General features: G+C 43.6%; 1 protein-coding gene across 2 annotated transcripts in view; it reads left to right on the top strand.

Moving 5' to 3' along the window:
* The window catches only part of mindy4 (MINDY lysine 48 deubiquitinase 4), a 305,544-nt gene extending 282,754 nt beyond the window's left edge, over positions 1 to 22,790 (top strand). For both annotated transcript variants that reach the window (XM_068015668.1, XM_068015679.1), the window contains one exon: positions 13,754 to 22,790. In XM_068015668.1, coding sequence (XP_067871769.1) covers positions 13,754 to 13,802 — 49 coding nt within the window. In that variant the 3' untranslated portion in view covers positions 13,803 to 22,790. The remainder of the gene's footprint in view (positions 1 to 13,753) is intronic.
* Positions 22,791 to 24,751: the final 1,961 nt, after the last annotated feature.

Here is a 24,751-nt window from a genome sequence, read left to right as displayed (position 1 = left end):
GATGTTAATAAGGAGGATTTTGCAGGGTCGACAGGGCTGGGTTTGCTGTTGTCGTTTCCGGTGCCTTGGTCGATGCCAGGTGGTCCGTCCGGTTTCATTCTGTTTTATTGGCTTTGTGGCGGTTAGATACAACTGAGTGGCTTGCTAGACTATTTCAAAGGGCATTAAGAGTCAACCACGTTGCTGTGGGTCTGGAGTCACATGTAGGCCAGACCAGGTAAGGATCGCAGATTTCCATTAGTGAACCAGATGGGTTTTTACAATAATTGACAATGATTTCATGGCCATCATGAGACTAGCTTTTTTTTTTAAATTCCAGATTTATTAATTGAATTCAATTTTCACCTTCTGCTGTGATGGGATTCGAACCCTTGTCCCCAGAGAAATACCCTAAGTCTCTGGGTTACTAGTCCAATGACAATACCACTACACCACCACCTCCCTTTGTACATACTGTAAAAGACACTCCAGTTTAGAAAATTCTGTCAGGATCCAGACCAAAGAATGAATAGAATTAATGTTGCACTTTTCTATCCTCTCCCCTTGCCTCTACTGAAGAAACATGGGAGCAGAAGCAGGCCATTCAGTCCCTCAAGCCTGTGCCATTATTCACTTGTATCATGGCCGATCTGTATCTCAACTACCTCTACCTGCCTTGGTTTCATAACCCTTCATCCCCTTACCTTTAGATTTGGGCTTTTGTGGTACAGTTCCAGAGGGTAGTAGCCCTCTGGGACATTGGTAAGAGGCCATTATTCATGTGTTTGTCCTTGGGGATCAAATCACTGTGGGATATTTGCATATAATGTGCTGGCATAAAAAAAAAGACTCGCATTTATACTGTGACTTTCATGTCCTCAGGCCATCCCAAAGCTTTACAGACAACGTGTTGTCACCCTCCAAATTTATGTCCATCTTTCCTGGAACACCATATTTTGAATCCCTGAAAGCTTTATACCTCTCTCTCCGCTTTGACACAAGAACACGAAATAGGAGCAGGAGTAGGCCATTCAGCCCTTCAAGCCCACTCTGCCATTATGTGACATCATGGCTGATCTTCTACTTCAACACCATTTTCCTGTACTATCCCTGTAACTTTTGATGTTTTTAATATGTAGAAATCTATTGAGCTCAGTCTTGACCATACTCACTGACGGAGCCGCCACAGCCCTCTGGGGCAGAGAATTCCAAAGATTCACCACCCTCTGAGTGAAGAAATTCCTCCTCATCTCAGTCCTAAATGGCCTGTCCCTTATTCTGAGACTGTGTCCCCTTGTTCTGGACTCCCCAGCCAGGGGAAACATCCTTCCTGCATCTACCTTGTCGAGCCCTGTAAGAATTTTGTATGTTTGAATGAGATCATCTCTCATTCTTCCAAACTCCAGAGAATAAAGGCCCAGACTATTTAATCTTTCCTCATAGGACAATCCCTCCATTCCAGAATTAGTTTGGTGAACCTTCATTGCACTCCCTCTTTGGCAAGTATATCTTTCCTTTGGTAAGGAGACCAAAACTGCACACAATACTCCAGGTGTGGTCTCACCAAGGTTCTATATAATTGTAATAAGACATCTTTAATGCTGTACTCAAATCCTCTTGTAATGAAGGCCAACATACCATTTGCCTACTTAATTGTTTGCTGTACCTGCATATTAGCTTTCAGTGACTCATGAACAAGGACACCCAAGTCCCTTTGAAATTCAACACTTTCCAGCCTCTCACCATTTAAGAAATACTTTGTATTTCTGTTTTTCCTATCCAAGTAGATAACCTCACATTTCTCCACATTGTATTCCATCTGCCAAATTTTTCCCCATTTGCTTAGCCTCTCCAAATCTCCTCACAATTCACACTTCCACCTAGTTTTGTGTCATCTGCAAACTTGGAAATATCACATTTAATTCCCACATCCAAATCATTGATATAAATTGTGAATAGCTGGGGCCCAAGCACTGATCCTTGCGGTACCCCACTAATTACAGATTGCCAATCTGCAAATAACTCATTTATTCCAACTCTCTGTTTTCTGTCCGTTAACCAGTTCTCAATCCATGTCACTTTTTAGTCTCCCCAAACCCATGTGCTCTAATTTTGTTTACTAACCTCTTATATGGGACCTTATCAAAAGCTTTCTGAAAATCTAAATATACTACATCCACCAGTTCCCCCTTATCTATTCTGCTAGTTACATCCTCAAAAAACTCCCAACAGGTTCATTAAACATGATTTCCCTTTCATAAATCCATGTTGACTCTGCCCAATCCTACCATTATTTTCTAAGTGTTCTGTTATCACATCCTTTATTATAGGTTCTAGTATTTTCCCTACAACTGATGTTCGGCTAACAGGTCTCTAGTTCTCTGTTTTCTGTCTCCCTCCTTTCTTTAATAGTGGGATTACATTTGCTACCTTCCAATCTGCAGGAACCATTCCAGAGCTTACAGAATTTTGAAAGACCACCACCAAATGCATCTAGTTTCTCTACAGCCACCCCTTTCAATGCTCTGGGATGTAAATCATCAGTTCCAGGGGATTTATCTATTTTAAGTCCCATTAATTTCTCTAATACTTTGTTTTACTAATATTAATATCTTAAAGTTCCTCGTTTACACTAGTCCCTTGATTCTCCATTGCTGCTGGGAGGTGTTTTGTATTTTCCTCTGTGAAGACAGACACAAAGTATTTGTTCAGTTTCTCTGTTTCCCTATTCCCCAGTATAAATTCTCCTGACCCCTTTTGTAATGGACCTACATTTGTCTTTGCTAATTTTTTCCTTTTTACATACATATAGAAGCTTTTACAGTCCATTTTTTAACACTGGCATGTACCCGGCACTATGGAAAATTGCCCAGGTATGTCCTGTGTGCAAAAAGCAGGACAGATCCAATCTGGCTAATTACCTCCCCAAATTTCTACCCTCAGTCGATCATCAGCAGGGGTCGTCGACAGTGCTATCAAGTGGCACTTGCTCAGCAATAACCTGCTCAGTTAGGGTTCTGCCAGGGCCACTCAGCTCCTGACTTCATTACAGCCTTGGTCCAAACATGGACAAAAGAACTGAACTCCAGAGGTGAGGTGAGAGTGACTACGCTTGACATCAAGGCAGCATTTGACTGAGTATGGTATCAAGAAGCCCTAGCAAAACTGGAATTGGGAAAACTCTCTGCTGGTTGGAGTCATACCGAGCACAAAGCAAGATGGTTATGGTTGTTGGAGGTCAATCATCTCAGTCCCAGGACATTACTGCAGGAGTTCCTTAGGGTAGTGTCCTAGGCCCAACCATCTTCAGCTGTTTCATCATCAATGACCTTCCCTCCATAATAAGGTCAGAGGTGGAGATGTTTGCTGCTGATTGCACAATGTTCACCATTCGTGTCTCCTCAGATACTGAAGCAGCCCGTGTCCATATACAGAAAGACCTGGACAACGTCCAGGCTTGGGCTAATAAGTGGCAAGTAACATTCACACCACACAAGTGCCAGGCAATGACCATCTCAAATAAGAGAGAATCCAACCATCTTCCCTTAATGTTCAATGGCATTACCATCACTGAATCCCCTACTATCAACATCCTGGGAGTCACCCATTGACCAGAAACTGAACTGGACCAGCCACATAAATGCTGTGGCTACAAGAGTAGGTCAGAGGCTGGGAATTCTGCGGTAAGTAACTTACCTTCTGACTCCCTAATGCTGTCCACCGTCTACAAGACACAAGTCAGGAGTGTGTTGGAATACTCTCCACTTGCCTGGATGGGTGCAGCTCCAACAACACTCAGGAAGCTCGACACCATCCAAGATAAAGCAGCCCGCTTGATTGGCACCCTATCCACCACCTTCAACATTCACTCCCTCCACCACTGATGCACAGTGACAGCAAAGTGTACCATAGAAATCATCTACAAGATGCACTGCAGCACCTCACCAAACTCCTTAGACAGCACCTTCTAAACCCGTGACCTCTGCCACCTAGAAGGACAAGGGCAACAGATGCGTGGGAACACCACCACCTGCAAGTTACCATCCAATCCACACACCATCCTGACTTGGAACTATATCGCAATTCCTTCACTGTCGCTGGGTCAAAATGCTGGAGCTCCCTTCCTACCCAGCACTGTTAGTGTATGTACACTGCAAGGATGGCAGTGATTCAAGAAGGCAGCTCATTACCATCTTCTCATGGGCAATTAAGGTTGGGCAATAAATGCTGGTATAGTTAGTGATGCCCACATCCCCCGAATGAATTAAAAAAACTCAGATATTCTGCTTTCCCTTTCTTAATCTTTTCCTTCGTCCTCTTTTGTAGTATTCTGAAATGCTCCCAGACTCAGGCTTACCGTTTTTAGGCAACTTTATATGCCTTTTCCTTTACTCTAATATAATCCTTGATTTCTTTCGTTAGCCACTGTTGGAACACTTTCCTTGCTGGGTTTTTGTGTGTTAAAGGAATGTATTTTGTTGTAAACTATGTATTGGTTCTTTAAATGTTACCAATTGCCTGTCTACCATCATACCTTTTAATGTACTTTCCCAATCCACCATGGCCAATTTGCCCCTCATACCTTCATAGTTTCCTTTGCTTAGATTTAAGACCCTCGTTGAACTACATCACTTTCAAACTTAATGTAAAATTCTATCATATTATGGTCACTCTTTCCTAAAGGCTCCTTTACAACAAGATTATTAATTAGCCTTTTTTCATTGCATAATACTAGATCTAAAATAGCCCGTTTACTCAACGTACTCCTCTAAAAAACCATCTCGCATACATTCCAAGAATTCGTCCTCCACAACATTAGTAAGAATAAAGTTTACCCAGTATAGATGTAGATTGAAATCCCCCATGATTACTGTATTATCCTTGTTACGTGGACCTCTGATTTCCTGACTCATACTGTGATTTACATTACCATTGCTATTTGGTGGCCTATGAACAATTCTGACCAATGTTGCTGTTTCACTCAAACTGATTCTACGTCTTGATCTTTAGAACTAAGGTCATCTCTCACTACAGTACTAATGCCCTCTTTAATTAACAGAGCTATCCACTACCTTTTCCCAGCTTCCTGTCCTTTTTGAATGTCATGTATCCTTGAACATTCAAGTCCCAGCTTTGGTTTCCTTTTCCCGTAACAAAGACATGGTTAGCAGGTCATACACATTCCGTTTTTTTTTACTATTTTTGTAAACTCTGACCCTGTCTGCTGGCACACTCTTACGTTTGCAATCACTGTCCCTTCCTGCTGTACTCTGATCATCATTACCTTTGTTGCTACCTTGCTCTACTGCCTTGTCATTTCCCTTTAATTTACTCGATCTTCCCCTGCATAATCCCTTCTCCCCTCTATTTAGTTTAAAGCCCTCTCTACTTCCCTAGTTATACAACTCGCTAGAACACAGGTCCCAACATGGTTCAGGTGAAGTCTGTCCCAACAGTACAGCCTTCATTTTCCCCAGTACTGGTGCCAGTGCCCCACAAACTGGGACCCACATCTCCCACACGTGAGCCACGCATTCATTTCTCTAATCTTATTTGTCCTATGCCAGTTTGCAGGTGGCTCAGGTAATAATCCAGAGATTATTGTCTCTGAGGTTCTGCTTTTTAATTTAGTGCCTAGCTCCACGACCAGTGGATCCTCCCCCTCCCACTGCAAGTTCCTCTCCAGTAGAGCATGGCTACCCGACCCGAACCCGACAGGACCCGATGACATATGTCGGGTTCGGGTTTGGGTCACTCTTCCAGGTCCGGCATTCGGGCTGGGTCGGACACACTCCATCACCACCTCCGGTACGTGGCTCCAATCTTAATGTACTTTTTAAACAACCTTTCAAGTCCAGTTACAGTTTTTGTTGCTTATCTGCACAAGCTTAAAAAGTGAAAAACGGAAGCTAGGTTAACTGAATATTCTGGTCGTCGGGTCGGGTCGGGTCGGGCATGGGAAAAAAATGAAAGGACTTGGGCTGGGTCGGGCTTGGGTCGGATGTGGTTCTCTTGGGCTCAGGTCGGGTTTCATTTGCAGACCCAAGCCTGCCTTTACTCTCCAGCCCTGAGCAGATGACCAGAACCCTGGCACCGGGCAGGCAACACAGCCTGATGGACTCTTGTTTTCGGCTGCAGAGAACAGTGGCTGTCCCTTACTACCACTACATTCCTTTTAACTCTTCCCACTTGAATGGCTTCCTGTACCATGGTGTCACGGTCAATCTGCTCATCCACACTAGAGCCTTTGCTCTTGTCCATACAAGCTGCAAGAACCTCGAACCTGCTGCTCAATTGCAAGCGCTGAGGCTGCTCCATTCCCACCTTCTGGATCCCCTTACCTGCCTGACTCGCAGTCAGACCCTCCTGTCCCTGACCACTGACCAAATCAGACAACCCTATCCTAAGGGGTGTGACTACTTCTGGAACAAAATGTCCAGGTAACTTTCCCCCTCCCTGATGCCTCACAATGTCTGTAGCTCAGCCTCCAGCTTATCTACTTTGAGCTGAAGCTCCTCAAGCTGCAGACACTTACTCCAGATGTGGTTGGCATGGATTGCAGTGGCATCCAGGAGCTCCCACATACTGCAGCCACGGCACATCACCTGTCCTGCCATCTTTATTGTGTTAATTAAATCAAATTTATTTTTCTAAATTAATTTATAGTTCTCCTCTTCACTGAACTCCCTTACTGACCAAATTCCCTTCTTCACACTCTGTGCACTCAAGCAGCATACAGTGCAGACCAGCAGCACTCAGAGACCCCTGAATTTATAGGCTGGAATTTTATGCCCCCCAAACAAGCGGGCTGGTGGCGGGGCTGAGGGTGTAAAATTTAGTGGAAGGTGGGTGGGGGTGGTGGAGGGGCGTTCCCGACTTCCTCCTACGCCTGCTGCAATTTTATGCGGTCGACAGCAGCGAGAAACAGCCTGCCTGCCCCAGTGGCCAATTAACTGGCACTTAAGGGCCTCCGCCTGCTGCTGCGGATATTTTACCCTCGGCTGGACGGCAGAAGCCTCAAAAAGCCCGCCTGGTAAAACCAGGCAGCCTTTTTGTGGGTTGGTGGGGGACCCTCCTGATTGGGCATCCTGTGCCCCACTGAGGGCCGCCCCTGAAGCCCCAACGTGCCCCACTGATTGGCCGGCAGCTCCATTAGGCAGGACTTTCTATCTCAGAGGTGGAAGTCCCGCCCAAGACCAACTAAAGGCCTGTGGAGCGAAAAGAAATCTCAGTCTGGCTACCCAGGCACAGCGGAGGTGAGCTTGCCACTGACTTTTTGGCCACTGGTCGGGGCCTCCTGCCCAACGAAAAGTTCTGGCCGTAGTCTCTGAAAATCAATGCTGAGTCAACTTTGCTAAAGCTATGCCAGTGCTCAGAAACCAGTTTCAGCTAGCTACCTAATTAACTAGACACAGCTGCTCTCAGAGAGCTTGTATATCCCTGCTAAAATTGGAAGAAACAACTTGCCACTTAACTTAAACAGTAATTTACGTTAATTGCTAAATGTAAACAAAAGCTAGACTTTAGAGAGAGATTAACCTTTAAAATCCTGTCACTCACCAAACTCCCTTCTTCATACTCTGTGCACTCAAGTAGCACTCAGTGCCCGTTGAAACCTACCTCTTTGACCAAGCTTTTGGTTATTTGTCCTGATATCTCCTTAGGTGGCTCGCTGTCAAATTTTGTTTGATAACAAAGTGCCATGGAACATTTTATTACATTAAACGTGCTATATATATGTAAGTTGTTGTTGAATCAGTGCTTTTGGGAAGATAAAAGGCTAAACACTAAATAAATAATAAACTGAATGCAAAGATTGGGTGAAATTGCGTGCATGTCATCAAAATGGTATTTCTCTAATAGAGAGCGTGCCGAGTGAGGAAAACAATCAAATAATATATTGGGAGTGTTGTATCATGCTACAATACTGATATCTCTTTCAGAGTATCATAGAATCTTACAGCATAGGAAGAGGTCATTCAGCCCATCACACCTGTGTTGGCTGTTTGAAGGAGCTATCTAATTTAGTCCCACAGACCAGCTTTTCCTCCATATCTCTGCGAATTAGTCCTCTTTAAGGACATATGCAACTGCTTTTTGAAAGTTTTTATGGAATATGATTCCACCACCCTTTGAGGAAGTATGTTCAAGATCTTAGCAGCCCTGTGTGTCAAGGAATTTATCTTTATTTATTCTTGTTTTTTATTTTTATTTTTTATTTATTGATACAGCACTGAAACAGACCCTTCGGCCCACCGAGTCTATGCCGACCAACAACCACCTATTTATACTAATCCTACATTAACCCCATATTCCCTACCACATTCCCATCATTCTCCTACCACCTACCTACACTAGGGGCAATTTATAATGGCCAATTAACCTATCAACCTGCAAGTCTTTGGCTGTGGGAGGAAACTGGAGCACCGGGCGGAAACCCACACAGTCACAGGGAGAACTTGCAAACTCCGCACAGACAGTACCCAGAACTGAACCCAGGTCGCTGGAGCTGTGAGGCTGCGGTGCTAACCACTGCGCCACTGTGCCGTCACTGTTGCCAATTGTTATAAATCGATGACCTCTGATTACTTGCCAGAGGAAACTGTTTCTCCCTACTTGCTCTATCAAATCCCCTCATAATTTTCTATAGCTTTATTAAATCTACCCTTAACCTTTTCAGCTGTAAAGAAAACTATCCCTGTTTGCCCAATCTCTCCAATTAACTAAAGTCCCTTGTTTTTTCATTCTTTCATGGGATGTGGGCGTTGCTGGCAAGGCCAGCATTTGTTACCCATCCTTAATTGTCCTTGAGGTGGTAAGTTGCCTTCTTGAACTGCTGCAGTCCAGTTGGTGTGGATACACCCACAGTGCTGTTAGAGAGTGTGTTCCAGGATTCTGATCCAGCGACAGTAAGGGAACAACAATATATTTGCAATATGGTGCATGAGTTGGAGGGGAACTTGCAGATTGTGGTATTCCCATGCACCTGATGTTCATGTTCTTTTAGGTGGAAGAGGCCCCCAGCATTATCCTAGTAAACCTCCTCTCTACTCTTTCCAAGGCCTTGACATGCTTCCTAAAGTGCAGCCCCCAGAATTCCACATGGTATTCTAGCTGAAGCCTCATCAGTGCCCCTATTCACAGAGCTAAATATCCCATATTCTTTCTTAACCGCCTTTTCAATTTGCCTTGTAACCTTTAAAGCTTTGGAATCATTTTTGGGTTGGGGAAGATTAACTCTTAAGTCTCTGGTATTCCAAGTCATTGAAATCTAGTAATTGTACTTTTATTAAGGTATCATGTATCCTTCCAAAAGTATTTCCAACTGGTAATTTGTACTTGAAAAGACTGACCCCAGTTACGCTCGAACAGATTACTGAAATGCGTTGACCAGGAATAGTGTAATTTGACATTTAATTCATTTTCATGCAGAATTTTTGCATGGTGCCATAACCTTACAGGTAATTACCGATGTTTGCAGTGTGCTAAGTTAAAGTTAAATATTTTCTTTTGCTATTTCATGGGAAGAGCTAAGAACTAAGAGCTGTCAATTTATCTTTGACTGAAAAACTCATCTGAAATATATCAAAATGGAAATAAAATGTGTTTAGCCTTCTGTTTCCCACAGTATTTCTGACCACCCTTCTGCTTTTAATTCTCTTGTCCCGAGTAGAATCCTTCCCTCCCCAACCCTAGTTATTTCTCCTGATGCACCCCTATTGAAAGGAACTGATCTGGTGGATAAAAACATTTTCTACTGGTGAGGGTGTCTAGGCCAAGGGGACACAACTTTAAAAATCAGAGTCAGGAGAGAAATTAGGAAACATTTCTTGATGCAAATGGTGGTAGAAGTATGGAGGGCTCTCTAACAAAAAGCAGTAAATAATATCTCAATTAATCATTTTAAACTTGAGATTGATAGATTTTTGCCAAACAAGTATTTGGAGCCAAAGCAGGTACATAGAAAAAGATACAAATCAGCCATGATATCACTGAATGGTGGAGGGGCTGAATGGTCTACTCCTGTTCCTATGTTCTATCTTCACTGCCTCAAGTCCAAAAACCATAGCCTTCAGTAATATCTATCACATAAATGGTTTCACCATTCATTGGCAGATCTGACTGGACCACCTCATGCACCATCAGGCCTTGATCGTCTCTGCCAAACCACATACTACAGTATCTTCCTGGAGAATATAGATAACCCACAGCTTCTTTTCTGCATTAACAATTGCTATTGACACCCTGAACTCTTGCCCTTCACAAGTGTGAGGAGTTATGGACTTTTTGTAACTAAGGTTAAGATCTGCCACCGGCACGTTCCCTAGCCCACCAGGCCTGTTTATGCCAAAATGCCCCCCTGACCAGCATCTGTCTAGTTTTTCTTTTGTCTCTCCCTGCGCTCAATCAGAACTCACCTCATCTGAGACCCACCTACTGTTCCCTTGACCCCATTTCCACAGAAGTGCTGACTACCCAAATTCCTTCAATAAAAGCAAAATACTGCAGATGCTGGAGATCTGAAATAAAAACAAAAAGTACTGGAAATACAGGTCTGGCAGCATCTGTGGAGAGAGAAGCAAAGTTAACGTTTCAAGTCTGTGACCTTTCATCAGAACTGGCAAAGGTTAGAAAAGAATTAGGTTTTAAGCAAGTGAAGGGGAGGGGACTGGGAGAGAAAACAAAGGGGCAGGTGTTTGATGGGGCAGGAGAGATTGCCATTTCAACAGTCAGCCCTGTTCTCATGCCAACATTTCTGTCTTTGGCCTGCTGCAGTGTTCGTGAACATCAGTGCAAGCTCGAGGAGCAGCACCTGATCTTTCGATTAGGCACTCTACAGCCTTGCGGGCTGAACATTGAGTTCAATAATTTAAGCGCATGACTGGCCTTTTTTAAAATATTTTATTTTTTAACCATGTGCCTGCTTTTCATGTAGTCAGAGTTGCTCAGTATTCTACTATTAACACTCTCTGGACTAATGCTTTGTCTTTCACCACAAGCATTAACACATTCTTTGCCTTTGTCCCAGAACAGCTTTTTTTTTAGAATTAGAACATCACAGTACAGGCCCTTCGGCCCTCGATGTTGCGCCGACCTGTGAAACCATCTGACCTACACTATTCCATTTTCATCCATATGTCTATCCAATGACCACTTAAATGCCCTTAAAGTTGGCGAGTCTACTACTGTTGCAGGCAGGGCGTTCCACGCCCCTACTACTCTCTGAGTAAAGAAACTACCTCTGACATCTGTCCTATATCTATCACCCCTCAACTTAAAGCTATGTCCCCTCGTGTTTGCCATCACCATCCGAGGAAAAAGACTCTCACTATCCACCCTATCTAACCCTCTGATTATCTTATATGTCTCTATTAAGTCATTTCTCCTCCTCCTTCTCTCCAATGAAAACAACCTCAAGTCCCTCAGCCTTTCCTCGTAAGACCTTCCCTCCATACCAGGCAACATCCTAGTAAATTTCCTCTGCACCCTTTCCAAAGCTTCCACATCCTTCTTATAATGCGGTGACCAGAACTGCACGCAGTACTCCAGGTGCGGCCTCACCAGAGTTTTGTACAGCTGCAGCATGACATCGTGGCTCCGAAACTCGATCCCCCTACTAATAAAAGCTAACACACCATATGCCTTCTTAACAGCCCTATTAACCTGGGAAGCAACCTTCAGGGATTTATGTACCTGGACACCAAGATCTCTCTGCTCATCTACACTACCTGAACATGAGGCTTAGTAAGCTTGCAACAAAGTGTGACAGTTTTGTTATTCAATCTCTCCTGCCCTATGAAACACTTACCCCTTTGTTCTCTCCCCCAGCCCCCTCCCCTTCACTTCATTAAAACCTAATCCTTTTTTAACCGTTGCCAGTTCTGATGAAAGATCACAGACCTGAAACGTTAGCTTTGCTTCTCTCTCCACAGGCGCCGACAGACCTGTTGAGTATTTCCAGCACATTTTGTTTTTATCACCCAAGTTCCTTTCCTAGCCCCCATGCTAGCTTACATTGTAAATGGTTCTGTCTCCTTATGTGCTGCCCTGCTCGCTTTCAAACCTACTGTCAGCCCACCCTCTTCAAAAAAACACCTTACACCCCTCTATCCTTACAAAGTAGCTCCCCATCTCCAACCTCCTACTCCTGTCTAAAGTCCTGTAACGTGTAATCACTTGTCAAGTCGATGCCATGTACTTTAATCACACTAATCAGTCCTACTGCTGCCACAATCTTGAAATGACCCCTAAGTAACAACTGATCTACTTCGTGAGTGTGAACATGGTGCACTCTCCCTTGACCTCTCTGCAGCCTTTGACATGGTCGATTACACTATTATCCTTCAATGTGTTTCCTCTGTTGTCCAGCTCTGTGAAACTGCCCTTAGTTCCACTCTTACCTGTAGCCAGAGCATCTCCAACAATGGCTTCTCTTCCCGGCCCAAACTGTTACCCCTGGAATCCCTTAATGATCTATTGTTGGCCCTAACCGCATCTTTGTCTGCATGTTTCTCCTTGTGACGTAGGGTCACCCACAGTCATAGGGTCATCTTCCACATATACATCAGTGACACCCAGATCTGCCTACCCACCACATCCCTTGGGCCCTTCATTGGCTCTCCTGTTGTCCAGCATCCAATCTTGATCGACTGTTAACTTACTCGAGCAAAACAACATTGGAAAGACTGTAACCATCAGCTGCCATAAACTGTGCTCACTGCAACTGACTCTGTTGTCCAAGCTGAAGCAAACTTTCAGCTGAGTTTTGATCCATAAACTATACCTCTGAAAGACCACATATATCCACCTTTATAACATCATTTGCCTCCACCCCAACCTCAGCACACCCACCACTGCTGAAATTCCATACATGCCTTCATCTGGATGTACTGGCTTGGAAGAGGTACAGCGCAGATTCACCAGAGAATGATACCAGGGATTAAAGAGTTAAATTATGAGAACATGTTGAATAAACTTGGCTTGTACTCCCTGTAATTTGAAAGGTTGAGGGCAACCTAATTGAGGTTTATAAAATGATTACAGGATTTGATGTGACAGATAAAGAGAAACGATTTCCTTTAGTATGGGAATCTAGAATAAGGGGAATCATCTTAAAAATTAGAGCTCGGCTATTTAGTAATGACATGAGGAAGCACTTCCTCCACATAGAGAGTGGTGGGGATCTTGGAGCTCGCTCCCCAAAAAGCCGTGGACGCTGGAACCACTTGGAATTGGCAAGATTGTGATCGATAAATTTTTTTGGCTGAGAGTATTGAGAGATATGGAGCAATGGTCTGCAAATTGAATTGAGGTACGATCTAACTGAATGGCAGTGTAGACTCAAGGGGCTGAATGGCCTACTCCTGTTTCAAATCTTTCTTTAGCTAAAACTTTCATATTTTTCTTGCACCTTTGTGAGCAAAGGTGGATATTTCTGCACTAAATCTGTTATATAAATGCAAGTAGTCAGTCATTGTGAAGATCTTTGAGATGGCTTGAGCTATGATAAATCGCTGTCCAGATGGATGCATTTCATTAATTGATTGTGAAATGCGAGGGAAGTAAACTTGAGGTAGAGTCACCCTCGGGTGCCTGCATACAACTTCTGAGGACCACTTAAAGGTTAGCATTAGCAGAGATCTGGGAGTAAGTCACTGCCACCTTGCCCAGAGAGAACATGTTAATGTAGATTAAGGGAAGAAATTATCTCCTGAAAGGGGGAAGGACTTCTCTTCAAGAATGGTCTTATGTGTATTATGTTTCTTTTATTCAGGTGGAAGGGAGCATTTGTAGACTGGAATGGAACGGACCCCATCCTGTGAGAAGGTGGACCATAGGCTCTGAAGTCAAACCTGGGACGTGTGCCCCGGGGAACTGAGAGGTTCAGGCATTAAACACCAACAACACCTTTGCTTCTGAATTGCCAAGGATGATAGCAGGATAGGCCTTAAAATTTGTCTGTCATCGGATGGCAACCAACAACACCTCCATCAGTTAATTTACCTCATCTGTTCTGAATGTTTAGCAGTGGGGGTTGGGGGGAAGTGGAGATTGTGACCTTAAGGCCGTGAGTTTAGGAAAGTAGTGAGCTGGCTTACCTGCTCATCTCCCGGGCGCTGCCAGAGAGTGGTATCTTGTATGCTGCCATGATTACACAACTCAGATAAATGATTCCCTGGGCCCGGAGACCTTCCCTATTGCCACTAACTTGGGACTAGCAGCGAAATTCAGATGCTTTCAAAGTGGTCAGTTTGTTGGGCGGAGTCACTGCGAGATGTTAATCCCCTCTGGTAGTAGTTCAAGTAACTGTGGTGTAAGAGATGAACTCAATCTGAGTCTGTCTCCAAAGTTGACTTGGATTCATCAAAAGCAACTTTTAGAGGGTTGCGCTCAATTTTAATTTTGATTTTAAACTATTTTAGAAATCAGTGAGTCGGGAATTTGGACCTAAGTTAAATTTTTCTGTTTGATCAGCAGGATCCTTGAGGCTCTGCTTCAATAGGAGGCTGCAAGCTCACAGTTGCTTAATAGTGACTTCAGTATCATCACAAATCCTTTAGTTGTTCAGCCACCATAACTGTCCCGTTGGGAGTGGCAGTAGGTAAACTGCTGTTTTGGAGAACCGGTGCAGATACAACAGGCCAAATGGCTTACTTCTGTGCTGTAACAATTCTGTGATTCTGTAATAATGTTTAATGTTTAAAAAAAGTTGTCTATTAATTAGCTCATTCAATTAATTGTTTAGATCATGCGCTACAACTTGTGATTTCCTCCCAGATAGGCGGAGGTCAAGGGTTGTACCACGCACCCTAAAGAAGAATGGTCAGCACATGCCCGAAGCTCGAGGCTTTTCCAAACTGCACCTCCAGCCTCATTTCAATAACTGAAGCAACTCTTTCATGCCTCCACAAGCAGCTTGCCACTTTACTCCAGTTTAGGCTGGCTAACTCACTAGCAGTGGCCCTTGGGGAGAGTGGTGGAGGACAACGAGAGATGTTGGGATGTGGATAGTGGGCAATGTACCCTCTAGGCCGTGCAGCAACCCGGAAGTTCCCATGCAGGTCGTGCACAGGTCGGCCCCTTTAAGTTACTGTGCGCTTATGGCTGTGCAGAGGAATTTAAAGGGCCCACACACACACACACAAAATAATTGAAGTTATGTTGGTAGTGGGCTAGCAATGGACTGCTGTAGTGCTGTGTAGCCAGGAGGAGCAGGAGCACCATCGGGCTTCCCATGAAGTTAACTCAGAAAAAAAGTTATCATGCAATCCTTTAAGGACCTGCTGAATAGGCCACGTTTAGACTGTAATCCTGAGCAGAACAGTCTCGGTGCCTGCTGTGCTCACCCCTGTCCAACTTTCAGGTGTTATGCTTAGGCATCCACCAGCGACGCCCGGAAAGCCACTTTTACCAATGTGGTGGAGCCTGTAAACGCTGGCACAGTTTGGGCATTTGCACCTTGAATCTGGTCCATTTTACCCAACGAGGAACACTTTATCCCACCTCGGTCTTGCAGATAGCTGGGAAACAATTATCAAGCAGAAACCCTATTGTCTCCTTGCGCTATGGGAAAATAGCCAGAATAACTTAAAATTTTTTGTTTCCAAAAGAGCCTAAGAATTTTTAGGAACAAGAAATAAGCCATCAGACCTCACGACCTGCCCCCACTGCCCTATTTTTCTTTCCATATCCCTTAATGACATTGCTTTCAAGTAAGTATTTATCCTTCTATTTAACAGCTTAATTGACTTTGCATCTATGCCCTCCTGGAACAGTGTATTGCACATTCTTGTTTGTCCTGATTTCGCTTTTAATCACATTAATCTTTAGGATCTGGCCTTCTATATGATGTGCAGGTGGATGCAAAAGATTCTATGACACTTTATTCTTGTCGAAGAGCGACTTTTTTGAAGTGTGTCTTAGCTAACATTGGTTAATGACCCAACTCAATCAGCACCACTAAAATAGTTTATTTTAATTTCATTGCCTGTGGGACCTTGGCCTGTGCAAGTTGGTTGCCACCTTTAATAAGCTAAAATTCATTGACTATAAAACACTTTGGGATGTCCTGTGGATATGATAGAAGCATAGAAAATAGGAGCAGGAGTATGATCATGGCTGATCATCCAACTCAGTAAGCTGTTCCCGCTTTACCCCCATATCCTTTGATCCCTTTCGCCCGAAGAGTTATATCTAACTCCTTCTTGAAAACATAGAATGTTTTGGCCTCAACTGCTTTCTTTGGTAGTGAATTCCACAGACTCGCCACTCTCTGGGTGAAGAAATTTCTCCATCTCAGTCCTGAAAGGTTTACCCCGTATCCTTAGACTATGACCTCTGGTTCTGGACTCCCCCACCATCGGGAACATCCTTCCTGCATCTACCCTGTCAATTCCTGTTAGAATTTTATAGGTTTCTATGAGATCCCCCCCTCACTCTTCTGGTGGACTTGTGTTACAAAAAACAAACCAAAAAATTGTTATTCTGGCTATTTTCCAATAGCGCATGGAGACAATAGGGTTTCTGCTTGATAACTGTGGACTTGAAAGGACTGCATTACTCCACTTTTGTTCTTTTCTTTATTCCTTTCATGGATTAATCCCACCTAGCCATCTTCTCACCATATTCCTCCCAGCGCTGGCATCTGTTGCCAAACACCATCCCACCCTTCCCCTCCCTGGGCAGCCGTAGGCTCCCATCACAATTTCTGCTCTTTCCCGTCAGCCCAGACATCACTTCTGCTGGTTTCGGCCTGGGCGCTAGTGCTATTTTTTAAATCCTGTGAGTTAAAATGTCTGCCTCCCAACTAGTTTTCAATTCAAATCACAAGATTACCTCCAATTCTCCATGCCTCATTTTGAGCTAACAGTCTCTTGTCCCTTTTAGACACAACAAAGGCACAGCTACTCTTAATCATCTTATACTTGTCCAAGTTTGGTACTTATGCCTTAAGTGTTCGCATGATAAGGTTGCTTGCAGTAATTTCCAGCCTCGTTCTCTAACTGGTTGTCAAGGGTCTTTGCTTTGGTCAAATCTAATGTGCGTTAAACTGAAAGTGTGTCTACTTTTCCCATTATATATGGTCGTGTTGGATATCCCATTGCTTTTAATTTGTTTGGTGCAACAAATGCGTGTGTGTGTGCACGTGAATATATCTGTTTATGTACGTCCTGGTCTTCCTGGTTAATTCATGGAGCCAAACAATGAGAAAGACTGAGCTGTTGTATTGTTTTGCGTGCATTAAATTGATGCTGTGGATTTTCTAAAGAATTGTTTTGTTTGTAAGACTGGAATGAAATAACTTTTAATTTAATGGAAACCTTTCACTAGCATCCTGTGCCACATTACACACCAATTATGCCTGCGAAAGCTGCTTAATAAAAATATTGGATAGCTCTTTCAAAGAGCAGGCACGACAGGTCAGATAGCCTCCTTCTATGCAGTATGATTTTCTTTCCTACCAAAATCTGATGATCCACTTGCAATGTGCAAAACCATTTAATATGTATACTTAACAAAATGCTGTATTTTGTGATATGTTCTGCACATCTAGAATAACAGAGATTTGAAAGCAGAAAGTCAGTTGTTAAGGTCTGCGGGAAGTAACTGCCAACTCCACCATCATGCCAAGTGTATGGATAAACATACAGGTACTATTTTTTATTTATCCGGTTTAGCAGCAAGGATTTTGGTCATGATTTCGCATTGGAACTTTTCATATTTTATCCACTTAAACTGTGTAAAAACACTGTCGCGCAGTTACGGAATCTGTGTATCTAAACTTGGGTTGTGTTCAAAGGACATGTGAGCTAAGTAACATTGGGATAAGGTAGTGGTGATTATGGGTTTGTCATCAATGGTGGCAGCAATGAGACCAGTTTGAGGTGATGGATCACGTGCATTACACAAGTCTATCCCACCTTGTATCTGCAGCTAGGTTCAGTTACTAGCACTCTTACCTAGTGATCAGAAGGTTGAGGATTTAAGCTCAATACCAGGAGTTTAAACTTATCATCTAATAAAGAAAGACTTATATTTATACAGAACTTTGACAACCTCAGGATGTCCCAAAGTGCTTTACAGCCAATGAAGTGCTTTTTGAAGTCTAGTTGCTGTTGTAATGTGGGAAGCACAGCAGCCAATTTGCACACAGCAAGCTCTCACAAATGGCAATGTGATGGCGACCAGATAATCTGTTTTAGTCATATTGGTTGAGGCATATATTTTGGCCAGGACACTGGGGAGATCTCCCCTTCTCTTCGAAATAGTGCTATGGGATCTCCGATGTCCACCTGAGAGGGCAGACGTGGCCATAGCTTAATGTTTCATCTGAAAGGCAGCACCACCAACAGTGCAGCACTTCCTCAGTACTGCATTGGGAGTGTCCGCCTCGATTATGTGCTTACGTGGGACTCAAACTCAGGGTCTTCTGACTTGGGTGAGAGGGCTGTCATTGCACCACTGCTAACTCCAGTACTGAGTGAATGCTGCATCGTTGGAGGGCCCGTCTTTCTGGTGAGATATTAAGTTGGAACACCATCTGCCTGTCAGGATGGATGAAAATTACTCAGACCAGTCAAAAACAAGGTTGGACATTTTCTCAGAGCTTCTCTCGCTATGACTTTGTTGGATGTTCGGCAGAAACCCTGGTTGACTTTAAGTGTTTGACTGAAATTGCGTGGGAGAGCGAGGAACCCAGAGGGAACCAAACCCTGTGGTATCCTGGCCAATATTCCTCCTTCAACCAATATCACCAAAAACTATTCTCACTCTTGTTTACAAGACCCTGCGCTGTACTAACTGAGTTCAAATTTACTTACACAACAATTGCTTTGCAATAAATAATTGTACGTAAAGCGCTTTAGATGTTTGAGAGACATGAGCTATATAAAGTGTGCTTCCTACATTTTAACAGTGACTTAATTGGCTGTAAAGCACTTTAGGGTGTTCTGAGGTTTTGAAAGATGCTATAGAAATGCAAGCTTTTTATATCTTTTATGCGTCTTTGGTAGAAAATGGATGCCAGAGGACTGGGACTAAATTGATAGCTCTTTTAAGAGAGTTTAGCACACAAACAATGGGCCGAACCTTCTGTGCTATAGCATTCTACCATTCTAAAATATACTGGTAAAGCACAACCAAGAAAGAATTGCTTTAATGACTGCAAGGGGTGACAATGAAAATATGTTCATAAAGTTTTCCTAGGTTACTAGGTATCTATGGAGGTTTCTCCGATCAACTGCTGTAAAATTGGCAGAAATCTATGCTAAACCTCGAGGAACTGTGAAAACGCTATTTGCGCTGCTTTCTCCGGAATTCCTTGGATCATCCTGCAAAGTCTTGGCAGACAGTTAAGAAAATCCCATGTGGAAATACGACCTCATAATTCTAGAGTAAATAAGGAGAAACTCTCCACTGGCAGGAGGATTGGTAACCAGAGGAAATAGATTTAAGATAATTGGTAAAAGGATCAGAGGGAGGAGGAGGACAGTTTTATTTTTTACAGAGTGAACTGTTGTGATCTGGAATGCACTGCCTGAAAGGGTGGTGGAAGCAGATTCAATAACTTTCAAAATGCAGTTGGATAAGTACTCGAAGGGAAATAATTGCAGAGAAATGGGCAAAGAACAGGGGAGTGAGACTGGACTGGAATGGGCCCAATGGCCTCCTTCTGTTCTGTATTCAGTGAGAATTCCCAGCTAAATAATAAGTACAGAAAATCTTTAACGCAGAAAAACGTTAATACTGTGAGTAGAAACTGTTCTTCAGACCTGTTCTAAGAGTCTGTACCAAAAATACTAACCTGCCTATTCTCGTCTGTTGCTATGCATGTCCAGCATTTTAAAGATAATTTATTTTTTGTGTGATCTCACTTTTTTTCTAATGAAAAATTAAAGGGCATCTCGTTTTTTAAGGACCTAAAGTAGATTTTGCAGAGGAACCCTGGCATCTGTGTTAGCAATAGAAATTCTTCCCTGTACTATTTTGGTTGATAGTGGGCAAGCTACATAAACACATGTGGGCAAAAGGAGTAGAAGGTTATGCTGATCGGGTTAGATGAAGTAGAGTGGGAAGAGGCTCATGTGGAACATAGCTGGAGGGCAGCAGTGAGATATTAGGCAACAGGGAACTGCAGGGATGGTCCTTGGCACTTAGTGAATCTGGGAGTTCTGGAAAGGGAGGCAAGGGCCTGTTAAAATGACAAAGTGCAACTGTGATGTAAGTAAGGTGGGCACAACGCTGTCCTGGTTTTTACCCCTGCATTTGCGACAGGCAGGGGAGGGGGTTAAATTTTAGTCTTATGTCGTTGAATGCATTTTATAACATCAGAATCTTTTACATTAAGAGCAGAAACAAAATTTCCATGATTGCATTTTCATAAATATGATCTGCTTAATGTGCAGAAATGATGGTTTGACGGCTTCACAGTTTACCTTACTAATGTTGCAAAAATTAAAGAGGGATTTGAAGGAAGATTGTGTACGTTCTGCACTTTCCTCAGATCCCAGTGGTTTACATTTTTATGTAAGTTTTTTCCATTCTGCTCTATCCTAATAAGATTATCTCAATTTGATTTTGTAAAATTGTCCTAAAATCAGGAGTGAATTTCAGTATTTTTGTGATCCAGGAAATTCCTACAGTCATCCATGAAAAATGAGTACTGGGCTTGAGGTACCAGAAAACAGCCAGCATCCCAGCAAACATATATCAGCCAGGCTGCTTTCAAGGGATATAGTGGAGAGTATTGAAAGACAAGGTGGCATAGCCTTACTAGAGAATTGGCCATTCCATTGCTCTCCTTTAGATGGAAGCTCATGAACCACAGACCTTGCAGTCAGAGCTGATGGAGCCATCAGGACGTGTTCCAACTTGACTATTTTTTCCCTTGGCAGAATAGGCTTGAGGGGCTAAACAGCCTACTCCTGTTCCAATGTTCCTTTCCTGGAATTGAGTCATAATAGAACTTTTTTTTTGTTTAAAAAAAATTACAAAGGGCAGTTGACCTTAATAATTAAAGCCTTTCAGTGGGAAATAAAATGCTTCCTTTATCGAAATCTCGCCATTGCAGAAAATTGGTGGAAATGTGTGAGGGATGAACTCCGTTCTTCAGTGTTCTAATTTTTACCACGTGGTCTCATGTGGTGATCTCATCCGTGCTGCCCCCTACATAGGAGCAATTCCTTTTATGCAGCTTTGTTGACAGCGTGGCTGATTGTACACAAAGAAAAATAAGCACAGTCATCAAGTTGCTGTGGCAAGTTTTAGGTCTTTGTGGTGGCCTAGTGCAATCGCTAGTTTATTGATCAGATTTGGGATGCCACGCAAGAAAGTACTTGATCTTCTTGGCAAATAGTTTTCAAAATGACTGAACTTGGCTTCCCCCCCCGCACCCCCCCCCCCCCACCTCACTGAATGACTGAGTTGGTAAGTGCACTGACACGAGGTTGGAACAGAGTACTGTACCAAGTTCAATACCTGGTCTATGCTGAGTAAACTGACCTCAGTCAGGGCGGTAGTAAAGACATAGGGATTGATCTGAGTGTTGAAGACTGGACATGTCAACTAGGCTTCTTGCTTCTTATCACTATCCAGTGACTGTTGATGGTAACTGCCCATGGATGATCAGTGACTGAGGACAGGATTGGCTTCAGCTGTGATGTCCACACTCCTGGTCTGCTGACTGTTGAGGTCATTCAAAACTCTGCTGTTCACCCATTGCCCCAGCATCTGTTGGCCTACATTGGCTCCCAGTCCAGCAACACCTCAATTTTAAAATTCTTATCCTTGTGTCCAAATTACTCTGTTGCCTTGCCCTTCCCTATCTCTAACGTCTTTCAACCCACAACCCTCCGAGAACTTCAGTACTCCATTCTGGCTTCATGTGCATCCTGAAAGTCATCGTCCCACCCTTTGTGGCCATAAACCTCTCTACCTCTCTCTCCTCCTTTAAGATGCTCCATAAAACCTACCTCTTTGATCAAGCTTTTTCTCAGCTGACCTAATATCCGCTTATGTCGCTTTCCTGTCAAATTTTATCTGATAGCGCTATTGTGTAGTGCTTTGGGACATTTTGCTGCATTAAGAAGCTAGGTAAATGTAAGTTTTTGTGAGAAATGTTGACGTGTGAGATTGAAATCCTGCAGAGGCTCCACTAGTCCCCTGTCGTAATTCTTGACAAAACCCCCAAGGAACTGACCAAAAGTGCAGGAGACAGCTGGAAACCCTCGGGATTTCAGCCCCTTTTTGCTTAGGTTCACACATGAAGAGCAAATGCTCGAAAGAGGTGCCAGGACCCACCCCCAAATAAACAGCAACAGCTAACGGGTCGGAGAGGTGGATTCAACCTTCAGTTTACCAAGTGCAGTCTCTCAATGTTATATAAATAGTGGGTGCAACAACTTTGTGCAGTGGCAAGGATACAGCAGGTTACCTATTAAAACCTAAAGAGCGACTGGAGAATTGGCGCATCAGTCTCGGTCAGCAGACATGTACTTGGGGCAGTCTGCACCCACCTCGCAGGCAGTCTATGGAGCATCTGCTTGACTGTGTCTGCAGATGAATGTGTACCTCTTGAAGTGAAATTTGTTGCATTTTCACTGTGCTGTACAAAATGAGGGGGCAATTGATAGAACTCCTGTTGCTGACCAGTATTTCAGCTGCTCTCATCTCGTTCAGTGTTATCCTTTAATGTATTGTCTCTGAAATATCCACGTGGATCCTACTTGGAATATTTTGAAATACTGTACCATAGTTATGTATATCGGAATAATGTTGCTGTTACTTTAAGTTTCAATAAAATGCGCTTGATCGCCTGGCGTACAGTATATAAAGTTGTCATTATTGGTAATTACTGCCTCAGTATTTTTGCCTGCCTATCGAACAAAAGTAAACCTTTTCCCAATACATATAAATCCTGTCTCTCAGAATCCCTTCCAATAACTTTCCCACCACTGATGTAAGGCTCACCGGCCTGTAGTTCCCTGGCTTATCCCTGCTGCCCTTCTTAAATAAAGGCACAACATTAGCTATCCTCCAGTCTTCCGGTACCTCACGCGTGGCTAATGATGATACAAAAATCTCTGCCAGGGCCCCAGCAATCTCCTCCCTTGCTTCCCATAGCATCCTAGGATACACCTGGTCAGGCCCTGGGGACTTATCCACCTTAATGTGCTTCAAAACCTCCAACACCTCCTCCTTTGTAATGTTGATATGCTCCAGGATATCGCTGTTCCCTCCCTTGAACTCACTAGCTTCCATGACCTTCTCCACGGAAAATACAGATGAGAAGTATTCATTTAAGACCTCGCCCATTTCCCGTGGCTCCACACATAGATTACCACACTGATCCTTAAGGGGACCTACTCTCTCCCTAGCTACCCTTTTAGTCTTAATATACTTAGACAATCTTTTAGGATTCTCCTTTATCTTATCTGCCAGGGAATCTCACGGCCCCTTTTCACCCTCCTAATTTCCTTCTTAAGTGTACTCCTACATCCCCCATACTCCTTGAGGGACTCGCTTGATCCCAGCTGCCTATACCTGACATATGCCTCCTTCTTTGTCCTGACCAGACCCTCAATATCCCTCATCAACCAAGGTTCCCTAAACATGCCAGCCTTACCCTTCCATCTAACAGGAACATGCCGGCCCTGAACACTTCCGACCTCACTTTAAAAGTCAGACGTCCCTTTACTTGTAGACAGCCTCTCCCATTCAACTTTTGAGAGTTCCTGTCTGATGCCATCGAAATTAGCCTTCCCCCAATTTAGGACTCCAACCTGAGGACCAGTCCTATCCTTTTCCATAACTGTCTTGAAGCTAATAGAGTTATGGTCACTGGTCCCAAAGTGCTCCTCGACTGACACATCAACCACCTGACCATCCTCATTTCCTAAGAGGAGGTCGAGTGTAGCCCCTTCTCGAGTAGGGCCATCCACATACTGCTTCAGAAAACTATTCTGGACACACTTAACAAATTCTTCCCTATCTGATCCGTTAGCACTAAGGCAGTCCCAGTCAATATTAGGGAAGTTAAAATCACCTACTATTACAACCCTATAATTTCTACACCTATCTGTGATTTCCCTACATATAAGCTCCTCCACTTCCTTCTGACTATTGGGGGGCCGGGGGACTATAGTATAATCCCATCAAAGTGATCACCCCTTTCTTATTTCTAAGTTCTACCCATATGGCCTCGCTGGACATTCCCCCCGGGATATCCTCTCTAAGTACTGCCGTGATGTCCTCCCTAATAGTGCAACTCCCCCTCCTCTCTTATCTCCCTCTCTGTCATGCCGGAAGCATCGGTACCCCGGAACATTGAGCTGCCAGTCCTGCCCATCCCTCAACCACGTTTCTGTAATAGCTATAATATCACCGCTTGAACCGCTGAAGTCTATGTGAGTAGGTACACCTACAGTGCTTTTAGGGAGGGAGTTCCTGGATTTTGGTCCAGTCACAATGAAAGAACAGCGATATAGTTCCAAGTCGGGATGGTGTGTGGCTTGGAAGAGAACTTGCACGTAGTGGTGTTCCCTTGCGTCTGCTGCTTTCGATCTTCAAGGTGCTGGAGGTCGCAGGTTTGGAATGTGTTGTCGAAGAAGCCTTGGTGAGTTGCTGAAGTGCATCTTGTAGATGGTACACACTGCTGCTGGACACCTATGGAGAAGCCCAATCCAATATGATGGGTGCTGCACTTTCAGCGCTGAATTAGTATGTGTCTGCCATATTGGAGGCTTAGATGCCTGCTCTGCATGAGAAAAATGGA

Source organism: Heterodontus francisci, chromosome 2 (genome assembly GCF_036365525.1).
Source record: "Heterodontus francisci isolate sHetFra1 chromosome 2, sHetFra1.hap1, whole genome shotgun sequence".
In the NCBI taxonomy this organism is placed as follows: domain Eukaryota; kingdom Metazoa; phylum Chordata; class Chondrichthyes; order Heterodontiformes; family Heterodontidae; genus Heterodontus; species Heterodontus francisci.
Note: the sequence above shows the minus strand (reverse complement) of the source record. Positions and strands in the feature narration are given on the sequence as shown.